The sequence below is a fragment of the Gossypium hirsutum genome, chromosome D10, assembly GCF_007990345.1.
Source record: "Gossypium hirsutum isolate 1008001.06 chromosome D10, Gossypium_hirsutum_v2.1, whole genome shotgun sequence".
NCBI classification, from domain to species: Eukaryota; Viridiplantae; Streptophyta; class Magnoliopsida; order Malvales; family Malvaceae; genus Gossypium; species Gossypium hirsutum.
In genome coordinates, this window is record NC_053446.1 from 1,182,981 (window position 1) to 1,198,836 (window position 15,856).

Here is a 15,856-nt window from a genome sequence, read left to right on the forward strand (position 1 = left end):
ATTTTAAACCTACCTTTTTGTTGCACTTGAAAGAGAAAAAAAATGTGTACAAGAAAATAGATTTATTTTTAAATTAGGTTTAAATAATAAAATGGTACTTAAATTATATCAGTTTTTTTAAATTGATACTTGAAAATGTTTTTGGTTAAAATTGGTACTTAACCTATTAAACCGTTACTCATTTTATCTCAACGGTTAGTTCTGTTAAAAAAAATAGTCAATCGTAACTTGCCACATAGATATCTATTTTTTTAAATGTAAGTAAAATTTATAAATGCATTTAAAAATAGTTAAAAAAATTAAAATATTTTTAAACAATAAGTAAAATTTTACTCATTAAATATATCCTTAAAAAATTTCACAATCTTATTCAGTTCAAAAAATTTCAACAACTCTCTTTGCTGCAAAAAATTGATCAACCCATTCAATCGTCTTCTTAGAACCTCCAATCCTTTGTAGAATTGATAGGAGGGTATGTAACAGCCCGATTTTGGGGCTAGATGGAACAGTGGTTTCGGGACCACAAATTCGATGAGGAAAAAAAAATTTATTTTAAAATTATGACATGGGTTGTATTATGATAGGAATGTTGCATGAAAATACTGATATGGTAAAATAAGAGAATATAGTGATAAAAAGGGTAATTGAGTTATGTCAACATTGGAAAGTATATTTATGACATATTAATCCAAGAAAGGATTAAATTGCAAAAGTGAGAAAAGTTTTGTTGCCCAAGAGTAAATACTCAAAACTTGAGGGGTTAAAGTGTAAATATAAAAAAGATGAAGGACCAATAGTGTAAATATTTTAAGGGAGGAATAATCTAAAAACTAAGAAAAATGGATGGATTAGGACCAAATTGAAAAAGGTGAAGAAGTTTGAGGGACTAAATCACAATTTTACCAAATTAAGTGATGACTCAAGGGTGGAATTTTAAAAGATCATAAAGGGCAAAATGGTCAATTAGAAGAGAGAGAAATCTAGAAGATAATGATGATGTTGGAGATATTTTAGATTAATAAATAAATAAATATTAGTTTATTAATATTTTAATTTGATTTTTTAATGATATTATTTTATTATTATTAATTTATTTAGTATATATATATGTGGAAAGAAGGATGAAAAGTATCCATCCATTCCCACCATTTTTGCATGCATTAACGTGAGAAGAAGAGAATTTGGTCCTTTCACCAAAAATCTACCATTTTCACTTAGAAATCAAAAGAATTTCCATATCCATCAAGAGAGAAAGATGGCAAGGAGACTATGGGGAGCTAGAATATCAAGTTAGATTCAAGAAATAGAAGCTGGAGGAGGGAGAAAATCAAGTTAAAGATTGAAATCAATGGCATAAGGTAAGAACATCAAGATTTTTATATACTTTTGAGTTTGATATTATTGAAAAAGTAGGAAATTAATGTTAAGGTAAAGTTTCATTATATAAGGTTCTATATTCTTGTTATGTTAGTAAAGGGAAAAAGAGAAAGTGATGGAATATATTGAAGAGAAAGGAAAGGAAAGTGTTATAAATTTAGTTATCAACATTTTACACTAAAATAGTTTTGAAACAGCAGCAGTAGTCTGACTTTGAAAATCTACCAAAAATCATATAAATTGAATTAGAGGATGAAAAAAATATGAAATTAAAGCTTATTGAGTCTAGTTTCTCATAAAAGAAACGGTGTAAGCAATGGAATTGTAAATTATGAGATATAATAGGTTTTGTGAGATAAGGTCAGAATGATTTCGGGTTCCCCTGTACAGACTTTGGAAAATCATAAAAAATTGGAGAAAAATAATTAGTGGCTTAAATTTATATGTTTAAATCCTTACTTAGTCTACTTTTAATATAAATAAACGGTAACATCATCCGAATCCCGTACGATGAGATAATTAATTTTTAGTGAAGAAGGGTCGAAACTGTCAGACAGCAGAACAGGGATGACTTTAAAGAATAAACTGTACTTATTGGCTAAACTAAAAATTCTTAAAATTTTATGGTAAGAAGATATGTAAGTCTAGTTTCAGAGAAAATTAACGGATCTCAATTTGGAGTTCTGTAGCTCAAGATATAAATAATTTAGTGACTATGACTCAAGTAGACAGCTTTGAATGAATACAAATAAATGTGAAATTATAGATAATGTTACATATAAGCATGTTATATATATTAAGGATGTGGAATGGAGAGGAGGAGGAGGAAAATAAATGTATGGATATTCTGCTAGTATGGGTTTGCATTATAAATGGTTAATTTGCATGATTTGGGCTCTGGGACTAAATTGAATAAAAGTAAAACTTTAGGGGTAATTTTGGAAAAATGTCAAAAATGACCAAATTGAATGAAATGAGTTGTTTTATTAACTGAAAATTTAATTTAGATCAAGATCGGGTAGAAAATCGAGAAAATGGAAAATTACTAAAATGCCCTTGTATCTTGGTATTTCTGCATATCAGCCTGGTAAGTTCGTATGAATTATATTCTGTATAATTTTAATTAAAGTGAATATTATTTTATGATGAATATTATATGGATATGTGTTTTAATATTGAAATTGAATTATTATTGGTAATATGTACAATTATTAGATGCAGTGAGATGATTATCGGAAGCTTGATTGTGGTTGGTAGGAAATGTTACATTATTTATATTGTGAAGAATTATAAAAGCATGTTAATAATCTGAAAGTTTAACAATTTATAGAATTTTTATGGTTATTAGATGTTTTGAAATGATTATCGGAAGCTTGTGGGAGATATATCACATTATCCATTGGTTCTATCGGTAATTTTGGATGACTTAATTCTGGTTATTATGGCGTGTATAAGTTAATTTGGTTAACGTTAGCTCATTAATGTTTTGATTTTGATTGGTTATAAATATGAACGTTAGATAAAAATGAAATGTCTGAAAATTAATTAGTAAACTCCGGTAATGCCTCGTACCCTATTCCAGTGTCGAATATGGGTAAGGGGTGTTACAGGGTAAGTTTGAAGAACCATTTTTTTTATTGAAACCCTTTTTTGACTGAAAAGCTTTTTTTGGTGTAGAACAAAAACTTAGAGTTCTTTCTTTCTTACTTGGCTGGGTGTAGTAGATGTCGACTTCAAGTTCAAAAATTCATGGTGGGTTGAGGGTTGTTCATTGTTCCTCTGGATTAAAAGCAACGATTTGTACTTCAAATACCCCTTGGAGCAAAGGGAAGAAATTCTATGGTTGTTCAAAGTATAAGAAGTATTTTAATTTGTTTTGTTTTGTTTTTGTTCCATACCATATTTGGTGTAAATAAATGTTGGGTAGTTGTATATATCTATGAGTTTTTATGTTGAAGGCTTAATTTGATAGAAATTTAGTTTTGTTCTAAATTTGAGATGTACTAAAAATTGGTTAAGGAATGTTTACAGTCACTATTATAGGGTTGATTTTTTTAATGAATTTTGTTTGATATGAAGTTTAGTTTAATGATGCTATTTAGTTAAAATGAGATATTTGATTTTTGAATTAAATTGATTTGTATATTCGAATGGTGTAGAGTGGTTGTGGTTTCTTTGAATGGGTTGCAAAACATAATGGCAATGGGAATCTTGATGAATTGAAAGGGTAGATCCAAATGCTATTGATTGAAAATAGAGACATTAGGATCAGGAATACCGAATTGAATAAAATGGTGAAGGTTGATGAAATAGAAAAGTTAGTGAGGAAGATTGCAAAGCAAAAGGAGAAATTAAGAGGGTATAAATTATTGGTTGCAAAAACTAAGAATAATGTGTACTTCTATAAGGTTGGTTTCATTGCATCATGGATAGATTTTGTTATCTTTAAATTTGTGGTCTAGTGAGTACAATAATTATTTGTAATGCATTTGCATTATTTATTGACTTTGGAATGGAAGGTACCGGACTTATGAAATGTAATGAGATGGTTTAGCTTTTAAAAATATGTTTATGAGCATATTTATGTCGGATTATATAAATTTGGCATCCCCTTTTATTGGGAAACAATAAAAACAAGACTTTAGAATTGCACTTCCAATTATTGTTAGCTCGATTAAACAGCCCAAAATTTGCCAAGAGAGGGAGGGGTTAAAATTGGCCTTTTAAAATTTTGGTGAAACAATAAAAATATGTTTCAATCGATTTAAAAAAGTTTAAACTATTTTCTAAGATGTTGGGAAGTTTTGAAATGATTTTTATGTTTTGAACTTCATAATTTCTTTGTTCAAAAATAAATTTTATTTAAAAATATTTTTATTTGTTATATCAAAATAATTTATCAAATAAAGCTAGTTTAACAATTATTAACAATTGATGTAAAACCAATTGCAAATCATTCATTAATCCATCACAAGTAGTGATCAAGTATGACTGATGTAGTTGCCAAAATATTTAACAGTAGCCCTCTTGTAGATGTAAATAACATTCCATATAAAGATAATATAATATCAAAAATCTCAAAATTTGACATGTTGACATTGATGTTTTTCAATAATACAAAGAGAACATAACACCAGAAATCTTCAAATTTGAGTAATTCACAACTGCAATCTAACTAACGGATTGTCTCTTTCAAGCAGGCCAATGACTTGATGAGGATGGTTGTGCAAGTCTTAATGAGACTATAAGCTAAGATGGTTCAGGTATTAAGGAAGTAGCAAAGGATGTGGATGTTGAGGGGATAACAAATTGAGGGGATGCTTGTGCGATTGATAAGGAGGCTGGCTTGATGAGAATTTTTTCATCAGATTTTGAAAGAGTGTTGGCCCCCTACTAGAGGTGCTCATGGGCCGGGCGGCCCGGCTCGCCCGAAATATGGGAGGTTTCGGGTAAAAATACGAGGCCTGTTTAAAAAACGGGCCGGGCCTCGGGCATAACTTTTTTGACCCAGGCCCGACCCAAATATAATAAATAAATAATTTTTATTTTAAAATACTTTTAAAATACTTTTTTATTTTTAAAATAAATTTTTAGTGTTTATTAAAAAATGGGCCCGGCCGGGCTTGGGTTTAGGAATTTTTTCTCGGGCCGGGCCCGGATAAAATTTTAGGCCCATATTTCTGCCCGGGCCCGGCCCATGAGCACCTGTACCCCCTACATCATGTTGGTAATTTACATAGTACTTAAAGCAAAGTTATTTTAATTCAATCATATACTTTTTGAATTTTGAAATTTTAGTGCTAATCCAAACAATAATGGTTAAATTTGTTTGATTAAAATCAATTGCTAGTTATGTGTTATGCGTGCACTTGTAGATTTAGTATAGATTTTTCAACCAGGTTATTCTAAGTCCCTATTTTTTTTAAAATTTAATCTTAATGCAAATGACAATCGTTAATCCATTAATTGGATTTTTAGTGAGTCCTATGTGCAAATAAAAAGCTAACATGGCATTAGACATAAATAATATGTTTGTCCCACCAGATTTTGAAAATAATAAAACTTAACTTAATGAATTTAACAGTTATTGTTGATGAGGATTGAAATTTTAAATTTTGAAAAATATAGGGACTAAAAATACCAAATTAAAGTATAGGGACTAATAGCGTAATTTCAAAAAATACAGCATAATGCACAAACCATAAAGGATCCATTTAACCCCTGGTTTTATCACAAATGACCCTATATACATAGTCTTGTGTACTCAAAATAGTATAACAGATAAGATTTAGTAAAGGGGGATTCTAAGAATGTTCTACTTTTGGTTCTTTTACTATGTGCTGTGATATGAAATTTTTGTACCAAGTTGCAGAAGATTTCGGAGTTCTCTTAAGCGTCTCGTAATCGACATGGTGAAGTCCATATCGAACAGTATATCCTTTGTTCCACTCGAAGTTATCAAGCAATGACCATATAAAGTAACCCCTTACATCTGCTCCTTTCCTAATGGCATTCAACAAAACAAACAATAATAGCTTATCTTCGATGTCACGGCAACTTAAATATCGAGCATTCAATAGAGAACCTTACCTGATTGCTGTTGACAGTGCATCCAAGTATCTGGCAAAATACTCGACTCGTTTTTCATCGTGTAGACGTGCTTCAGCAGTGGAATTTGGTTTGTTCAGATCACCATATCCTACATAGGAACACTTACATGAGCATGTTACGTAAATGTATGCGTTTAAATGACATTGTTCGGTCTTCCCTACCATTTTCAGTAATGATCATCGGTATGTTATGGTATCTGTTCTTAAGATAAGTTACAATCTTCTCTATTCCTTCGGGATAAACATTCTTCCCGGCTAACTCGGTCTGTATAATCGAAAAGAATCAGCTGTTAGTGTTAAGATTCAGCATATATAGTTGTTGATATCATGTATTGATGTTACTTACAGGTTCTCCTATAGGTGTGCCGTTTTTCTGTGAGCTCTGTGCGCAATATCCTTCCATTTTCGAGGTTCCTGGTCCTGGTTCACACGCAGAGAACATGCAATCCTGGACGTAGTAACTTGTGTAGTGATTGATTCCGATGAAATCGAGCCCTTGTTTCAGCTTCTGCTTCTCGGTTGTTGAAAATTCGGGTAAAATGGATCCAAGAATGTTTTGCATTTGACGAGGATATCTTCCGTGTAAGATTGGCTCTAGGAACCTATATGTAAGTTCAGTAAGGTTCATATACCCCTGTAGGTTCATGTTGCCACCCTTACAAGGTAGCATTCGGTTTGAATGGTGAATAAAATTACCAATTGATAGTGAAGGATCGAGCTCGTTCGGCTGCTAGTTTGTCAACCAAAGAGTTGCTGATCGGTTCATACCAAGCGCCATTCAAGACAATTCCAATGCTACCACCTTGTGTTTCCTATAGTTTAAACCAGAAATGTTATTGATTAAAGCTTACATTGCATGATGTTTAGTGCATTGATTGGTACCTGGTATTTGGTTCTATAAACATGAACAGCTGCTATATGTGCTAGGATGATATTGTGGGCTGCTATAAAAGGTTCCTTCTCCGAGTCACCGTAGGTACAATTGCCGAATGGCTTGGAACAATGTGATGGTGGGAATATACCCGTAAGGTAACCGAATTTGACTTGGGAATCAGGCTGGTTGAAGGTGACCCAATACTTTACCCTGTCTCCAAAGGACTTAAAACAGATATCTGCATAATATTCAAAATCCTCCCTGTGATTGAAAACGAGAAAATAAAGCCATTAGTGTCAAATGGCCATTTAAAGCCCCATGGCAGAGCTAAAATTGAACAAGATAGTTAACTGCGACTCCGGACTTAGCCAACTTCCATATCGGTCTTCGAGTTCTTGAGGAAAATCGATGTGGGTCAATGTTATAAATGGTTCAATCCCTGCAGATAGTGTAAAAAAAATCATAGGACCAATATGTAGAAAGCTTAAAAACAGTGATTCAAGAAAGGCAAATAAACCTTTAAGTAGGAGACCATCAATTAAGTTATTGTAGAACTTGATACCAGCTTCATTGATTTCACCAAATCTCCCTTCTGTTATACATATACATATATACAATATTAGATACAAATACTTAAGCTTCAACAGATCATAAATGGGTGTTTTCAAAGGGACTTACTTGGTAAAATTCTGGCCCAAGAAATGGAGAACCTATAGCTATTGACACCAAGGGAATGCATGAGATCAATGTCTTCCTATATCACAAAACATCATATGCTTATGATTTTGGATCAGATGGTGAAAATCATGAGGGAGTATGGTATGGAAGTAGGTTGGCACATACCAAATACCTATGATAATAGTCCACTGCTATGTCTCCATTGCTTCCATCAACAATATTATTTCCTAAGATATCAACCAATCATTTATTATGGGAATCTCGTGGTACTCAAGAATATATTCTTTTTCCCTCTTGTCCAAAAACTTTTTCATGAAAAGTCAAAGGATTAGGAAGCTTAGAACAAATCAAGAACTAAACAGATTCATACACCATAATCACAAAGCAAAAGCAACAAGTACCTGGTTTATGAGAATAAACATCCCAATTGTTCAACCCTTTACCATCAGCCAAGTACCCACCTTCGTACTGCCCCAAAACCCAGAATTAATATAATAAAAAAAAGATAGAAAAAAAAGGGTTTGCCGGGGTATTAACAGATTGAGACACAAACCTGGTAAGCAGAAGAGGCTGTTCCAAAGAGAAAGTTGGAAGGAAATGCAGACAGGTTCTTCCTCTTCAAGCTTTGTCTAAGAATTAGCTGGTCGGATGAAATAGAGTGAGGTAAGAAGAATATTTGTAAGAGAAAGAAGAAACCAATGTAAAGCTTGTTCATGGAGATATCCATGGCTATTCAGCACAAGCATTGATCAAAGCATGGACAGAGATATTTTAAACTAATTTACTTTTTATAGACCTAAGGGTAAGGATGAAACTTACCTACTACTTTTTTTTCCTGCCGCCCGCAACTTGTGACGGAAACAGTGACGTTTGGTTATTGTATTTATATTAATGGAAGGGATATATTCACCATTGATGTTTGTTGTTAGTTTTGGAAAATCAATAAGAAAACAGAGAGCAGGAGTTGAAAGGAGACTAGACGAGAAAAATATCAGAAAATGTTTTGAATAGGGAAAATGCTCGGCACTTTCGTTGTAGTTTTGGTGAAAGACTTGTCCTCGCCACGGATCAGCTGTCGGTTAGATTAAAAATTGATTAGGAAATTGATCCGAAAGATGGTTTTGAACCAGGTAGACTGAGAAGGTAAAAATCGGCTAAACGACTAAAATATCAATTGAATCAGTTAAAAATTGGTTGGATGTTCTTTTTTTAAAAGCATTGGTCTAAGTTAACTTCAAATTTTAAATGGGTATTTTTATCACTTCACTCAACTAGAGATGTGCATAGGCCCGGTCGGGCACAACTAAAATTTTAGGGTCGTTTGTTATGCCTGAACTTGGCCCAAAAAATAGACCTAAAATTTTGTTCAAGTCTAATCGAGATAAAAATGTTAAAACTCAGGATCGGCCCAGTCCGCCCATATTAATTTTTATATTATTTTTTATATAATTTTAAATATATATAATACATCAAAAATACTAAAAACATCAAAATAAATATTTCCCAACAAATTAAAAATAAATTTTAAAAATATGTATACTTAAATTACACTAAGATAGATGCAACTTAACAAGCAAATGCCTCTAAAATAATAACAAAATTAACAAATGTCTTTAAAATAATAACAAAATTAACAATAAAATAACTTTTATACAATATGCAAACAATAATAACAAAATAGTAGCAGCATAATAGTCAAATTGTAGTAAAATAGTGAGAAAACAATATTAAAAAAACAAAAAAAAATAGTTTTTGTCCTTTAGTGAATTCGGGTTGGGCCGGGCCCGGGCCAAAAATGCTTTACCCGAGGCCTGGCCTATTTTTTAAACGAGCCTTATTTTTTTGTCTAATCTCATTTTTCGAACCTATATGTTTGCCCAAATCCTCTCACATTTCGAGTAGCCTTTCGGACCAGACCTGATAACCCGACCCATAAATAAGTCTATAACTCAACCAAAGATTTCAATTTACATTTTCCTTTTTAAAATGTAATACCACTTACTATTACGTAACATTTTATTACATTACCAAGCTGCAAATTAATCAAAAATATTAGTACTATTGTACATTCAATAAGCGTGGTGAATGAAATAAAAAAATTTAAAAATAATAATATTGGTAAAGTAATAAAAAAACATAAATAATTATGAATTAGATTTTGATTATATTGATAATGTTGAATTTTTAAAACTTAAATCATTTAAATTCAAACCTTTTTAGATTTTGACTTTTATTTTTTTAATTAAAATTTGCCATTAATCTTTTAAAAGAGTCGAATTTAACCATTAATATTTTAAAAAGAGTTAAATTAATTTTTTAACTAAACTACTAACTAAAACGTTAAGTTTTTAGATATGGTAGCCTGCATGACAATCTACGTGTACGTCATGCTAATTTTTTGAATATTTATGAGCTATTTATAATTTTTTATATTTTATATTTTTTTTGAATATTTTTAATTTATTTATTGACATGACATATAAAACAAACCATGCCATGTCAACATAAGATACACATAGATTGTCTTGCCAATATCATTAAAAATTTAATATTTTAGTAAATATTTTCGTTAAAGAAAAGCAATTTTACTATTTTGAAAGGTTGATGGCCAAATTTAGTTTTAAAAAAAGGGGGTCAAATTAATAAAAAATAAAAAATATTGAAGACTAAATTTATCATTATGCCATTTTCTTAAATAGATTAAATTACCTATATAACCTTTTAGTATATAACTTTTCTTTTAAAAGTTTAATTCTTCGATAATTTCTTAATAAATTAATATATAATTAACTCGTGACATCAGTTTAATTAAAACATTAAAATAACAATATAAATATATATTATTCGTAAAACACTAGAAAAAACTTCACATATCAAACATTCCTCTTTGAGATTTTTCTTGGAGATTTCAAACAATTTTTAGGATTTCAAATTTACGTGTCTTGAGATAGTCTTAATATCATTTCAAATGGACAACAAGATTGATTATTACGAAATTAAAAATAACTATAAAGGTTTGATTAATTACTGTAACAATAATTTTTAGTACGTTAACATTTAATATTAGTTATATTTATGTTATAAATAGTATAAAAAAAAGTTATAGCATATTAGTAAATCAAAATAATATAAAATTAATTCCTACTAAAATATTTTGAACTTCATCTATGTTGCATGTTCCATTAATTAGTTTTCTTTAATATTTCTATTGCATTTTAATATCCCTAATTTTTATTATATTTTTTAAGGAAGTTTTTCTTAAAAAAAAAAAAAGAAAGTTTATATTTAAGTAAATTACATCAATATCTTTAGCTGTATTTTTCTTTTTTGTTTTTTACCAATTGAGTTAGTGTTCTGTTAATTTATGACACTTGCTCAGCTAGGAATTTAATATTAGTTAAAATAAAACTGCATGTTATTGAATATTTTAAGGGATAAATTTCAAAATTATACATGAACTTTGATTTGTGCAATTTTCATAAACAACTAACATCATTATCAATAAAACACCATTTTATGTTACATATTACACACAAAAATTTTTATATTTATTCAATATAAAAAATAAATTGATGCATTCATTTCTTTAAACGTGTACAATTGGATCAGAATAAAAGTTTTATATATACATTTGAACCAAAATCAAAATTTAAGGTGTATAATTGCACAAAATCAAAGTTCATGTATCAAATTGCACATTATATCAAAGTTCATGTATAATTATGATATTTATCACATATTCTAATAATAATAAAGAAATATACAAGGACCAGGGATTAAATAACCTGATTTTATCTTTGACAGCTCAATCAGGAATCTGCTAGGATATACAGCAAGAAAGCAATAGGATTGAAATATATCCTTCTGATATACCAGAATTGAACCATATATCATAACCAGACAGGATCATTTAGTCCCTGGTTTTATTTATTACAATTAAACCTATAACATAATCTTGTCTAATCCACAACATTATTACAGAACATGTGATGTTTTTTACAGTCTTTTGCTATATGCTGCGAGATGAAGTTTCTGTACCAAGTTGCTGAAGATTTCGGAGTTCTCCGAAGCGTCTCGTAATCGACATGGTGAAGTCCGAATCGGATCGTATATCCACTATTCCATTCAAAGTTGTCTAGCAGAGACCAAACAAAGTAACCCCTTACATCTGCTCCTTTCCTGATAGTAACATTCAATGGAACAAAACAATAAGTTGTTCAGGTTCTTGTCATGAACCGGTTAATGGTTAATTATAGAATCTCACCTGATTGCTGTTGATAGTGCATCCAAATATCCGGCCAAGTACTTGATTCGTTCGACATCGTGTAAAAGTGATTCAGTGGTGGAATTTGGTTTATTCATATCACCATATCCTACATGAGAACACTTATATGAGCATGTTATGTAAATGTATGTGTTTAAATGACATCGTTGGTCTCGCCTACCGTTTTCGGTAATGATCATCGGTACGTTATGGTATCGGTCCTTAAGATAAGTTACAATCTTCTCCATTCCTTGGGGATAAACATTCCTCCCGGCTAACTCGGTCTGTGTAATAAAAAATCGAAAAGAATCAGCTGTTAGTGTTAAGATTCAGCATATATAGTTGTTGATATCATGTATTGATGTTACTTACAGGTTCTCCTATAGGTGTGCCGTTTTTCTGTGAGCTCTGTGCGCAATATCCTTCCATTTTCGAGGTTCCTGGTCCTGGTTCACACGCAGAGAACATGCAATCCTGGACGTAGTAACTTGTGTAGTGATTGATTCCGATGAAATCGAGCCCTTTGTTCAGCTTCTGCTTCTCGGTTGTAGAAAATTCGGGTAAAATAGATCCTAATATGTCTTGCATTTCTTGAGGATATCTTCCGAATATGATCGGGTCTAGGAACCTGTAGTACTGTCTCTAATTCGTAAACTACGGCCTCGTTCGTATAGAAAATGAAGAAGAGAATGGTGAAAGGAACATACCAATTGATAGAGAAAGATTGTGCTCTTTCGGCTGCAAGCTTATCAGCTACCGAGTTGCTGATTGGTTCGTACCAAAAGCAATGCAAGACAATACCAATGCTACCGCCTTGCGTCGCCTACGGTTTAAAATGGTTTTAACTCCGATCTGTTTTTAACTAGGCTTTAACATGAATGACAATGTGAATAATTAGTACCTGGTATTTGGTTCTATAAATATGAACAGCTGCTATATGTGCTAGGATGATATTATGGGCTGTTATAAAAGGCTCCTTCTCCGAATCACCGTAGGTACAATTACCGAACGGCTTGGAGCAACGCGACGGTGGAAACGTACCGGCTTGGTACCCAAACTTGACTTGGAAACTGGGCTCATTGAACGTGACCCAATACTTTACCCTGTCTCCAAAGGACTTAAAACATATATCTGCATAGTATGCAAAATCCTCCCTGTGATTGGAAACAAGAAAATAAAGCCATTAGTGTCAAATGGCCATTTTAAGCCCCATGAAAGAGCTAAAACATGAACAAGATAGTTAACTGCGACTCTGGACTTAGCCAACTTCCGTATCGGTCTTCGAGTTCTTGAGGGAAATCCATGTGGGTCAATGTTACAAATGGTTCAATCCCTGCAGATAGTGTAAAAAAACATCATAGGACCGATCTGTAGAAAGCTTAAAAACAGTGATTCAAGAAAGGCAAATAAACCTTTAAGTAGGAGACCATCAATTAAGTTATTGTAGAACTTGATACCAGCTTCATTGATTTCACCAAATCTCCCTTCTGTTATATATATACATACATATATACAATATTAGATACAAATACTTAAAGCTTCAACAGATCACAAATGGGTGTTTTCAAAGGGACTTACTTGGTAAAATTCTGGCCCAAGAAATGGAGAACCTATAGCTATTAACACCAAGGGAATGCATGAGATCAATGTCTTCCTATATCACAAAACATCATATGCTTATGATTTTGCATCAGACGGTGAAAATCATGAGGGAGTATGGTATGGAAGTAGGTAGGCACATACCAAATACCTATGATAATGGTCCACTGCTATGTCTGCATTGCTTCCATCAACAATCAAATTTCCTGCAAACACACCAATCTTATTATCATCATTTCCATTTTTTGTAGAACATTGAGGATCAATTTGGGAATTTGACCTGGTTTGTGGGAATAGACATCCCAATTGTTTAAACCTTTACCATTAGCCAAATAAGCACCTTCATACTATCAAAGTTCAAAGAAAAGCATTTTAGTACTACATCTAACATTGGTTATTGTTTAAAACGAATTAAGGGTTTGTTTAGATAGCAAATGATGAAGTAGCTGATCAAATCGAAACCTGATAAGCAGAAGAGCTTGTTCCAAAGAAAAAATTGGAAGGAAATGAAGATGAATTATTAGCCAAGCTTTGTTCCAAAGACAACATGTGTAAGAGAAAGAAACCAACGTAGAGCTTCAATGACACATCCATGGCTATATTACAAAGATGCTGTTTGTATGTTATACTATTACTTAACATATTTATATAAATTCTATGCGGAATTGAAATAACCCGAAAATTTTAAAATTCGAATTGATTTAAATTGAAATTGACCTAATAAATTAGGTATATTGTTATGGAAACAAAAGGTGAAAAAGAATTTATCGATATTATGTTCTAAGAAGACAATAAGAGAAATAAAACGACATGAAGGAAAGATGAGAGAGCAAATCTCCTTAGCTAGGAGAATTTGTAAAGACTCTTTCATGGTTAGGACTGGTTTGGCACTTCCCACATGCTCTACTTGAAATTAAATATTAATTTATTCATTTCGAATTTGATTTGAAATATCAACAGTATACTCGATTATGACTTGATTCAATATGCCGCAATTTTTAATTTTTTAAATTTTTTTTATGAAAATAAAATATTTTTTTTTATTTTTAATGATGTTATTAATTGGTTTTTAGGTATAAATATAATTATCTATAGAAAATGTTAATATAAACTTTGTTATCATATATTTTGAACCAATATTATACATAAAAGGGTATTTTGATAATTATATCAAATGAGATAGTCTTTTCCTAAATTGGACTCTAAACCAATTCAACTAATTGAAGAATTAAACCCACCCCAAAATTCGATTTCAAAAAAAGTCCTAACCCTATAAATCGAGTCGAGTTAGAACCTACCTTATCCAAAATTTTGACCATCCCTCTTACTAATTCAATGGTTTTTCTGCATCATAAGTAAATCATGACTCAAATTTGAGCGAGTTTAAAGACTCCATTATCAGTGTACCGAATATTTTTCAAAACAAATCTAATTTCTTTTGCAATTTGCAAAATTCGGCAAAGAAAACAAGAAAGAAGTAAAATCTACTAATTAATCGGAATGCCGTGCACTGCATCAAGGCTGTCCTCTTTCATCTTTTTAAGGTAAAATTTATTTTCAAGTCCCTTTCAATTACAATATTAAATAAATTGGTTATTCCTAAAATAATCGCTATCATTTTCGAAATTAAGTAAATGAGAACAATTAATTATGGTGTTAATATTTTCCGCCGATTGTAAATAATTTTGATTGGTATAATAATAAATTTAGTCATTGATGTTTATATATTCTAAGTAAATGTTAGCTGACTGTGTAAATATTGCAGATTAGATTTATTAAATCAAGACTAATTGACAGAATGTGTAAACTTTGAGAGCTAAATTTATTATTATACCAATAATAAATATATACATGACTAGACTTGTCCATGGAGTGAGAAGGTTTGGATAAAAATATAGGCACAAAAAATAGGTTTAGATAAAAAAAATAAGACTCGTTTAGAAAATGGGTCGGGCCATTTTTGGCCTGAGCCTAGCCCGAACATGCAAAAAAAAAAATGTTGTTTTCTTTTACTACTTTGTTGTTGTTTTCTTTTTTTACTATTTTGCTACCATTTCACTATTATGTTACTATTATTTTGTTGTTATCGTTTGAATATTGTATAACTCTTGTTTTATTATTAATTTTGCTACTATTTTATCTTAACGTTATTTCAGTATACATATTTGTTTTTAAATTATTTTTAATTTGTTGGAAAAATTTTATTTTAACGTTTTTAGTATTTTTAGATGTATTATATATTTTTTAAAATTTTAAAAAGATAAATATGTTGATTTGATTTTTTAAAAATTATAAATATATAGACTAGTAAAATTTAAAATTTAATTCATAAGTTTTGAAAAGCTCCAATACACCAAGCATGAACTGGTGCACCATAGCACGAGATCCAAACTCGGCGGCTACTCAGGCCTCCATCTTCTCAAACCAACGTGTGTACTTAATTTGTTTTTCTTT

General features: G+C 31.0%; 2 protein-coding genes across 4 annotated transcripts; both read right to left on the reverse strand.

The window, feature by feature from the left end:
• Nucleotides 1–5,568: 5,568 nt before the first annotated feature.
• LOC107935376 (beta-glucosidase 46) lies at nucleotides 5,569–8,598 on the reverse strand. Of its 3 annotated transcripts, none has more exons than XM_041102665.1 (13): nucleotides 8,359–8,598; nucleotides 8,093–8,179; nucleotides 7,941–8,007; nucleotides 7,712–7,766; nucleotides 7,540–7,615; nucleotides 7,379–7,453; nucleotides 7,213–7,300; nucleotides 6,870–7,122; nucleotides 6,684–6,799; nucleotides 6,334–6,589; nucleotides 6,150–6,252; nucleotides 5,968–6,076; nucleotides 5,569–5,880 (listed from the first exon to the last, which is right to left on the reverse strand). In XM_041102665.1, exons 5-13 carry the CDS (start codon nucleotides 7,598–7,600, stop codon nucleotides 5,682–5,684), a joined length of 1,260 nt encoding a protein of 419 aa, XP_040958599.1. In that variant the 5' UTR covers nucleotides 7,601–7,615; nucleotides 7,712–7,766; nucleotides 7,941–8,007; nucleotides 8,093–8,179; nucleotides 8,359–8,598; the 3' UTR covers nucleotides 5,569–5,681. The 3 variants fall into 3 exon arrangements, with proteins under 3 accessions (XP_040958599.1, XP_040958598.1, XP_016723458.1); XM_041102664.1 differs by having other exon boundaries at nucleotides 7,705–7,766; XM_016867969.2 differs by lacking the exon at nucleotides 8,359–8,598 and having other exon boundaries at nucleotides 7,705–7,766; nucleotides 8,093–8,337.
• Nucleotides 8,599–11,248: 2,650 nt separating this feature from the next.
• On the reverse strand, nucleotides 11,249–14,024 carry LOC107935377 (beta-glucosidase 46). The gene is made up of 12 exons (XM_041102667.1): nucleotides 13,865–14,024; nucleotides 13,683–13,749; nucleotides 13,547–13,608; nucleotides 13,382–13,457; nucleotides 13,216–13,290; nucleotides 13,049–13,136; nucleotides 12,705–12,957; nucleotides 12,511–12,626; nucleotides 12,176–12,431; nucleotides 11,985–12,087; nucleotides 11,804–11,912; nucleotides 11,249–11,718 (listed from the first exon to the last, which is right to left on the reverse strand). Exons 1-12 carry the CDS (start codon nucleotides 13,994–13,996, stop codon nucleotides 11,499–11,501), a joined length of 1,557 nt encoding a protein of 518 aa, XP_040958601.1. The 5' UTR covers nucleotides 13,997–14,024; the 3' UTR covers nucleotides 11,249–11,498.
• Between the last annotated feature and the right edge of the window lie 1,832 nt (nucleotides 14,025–15,856).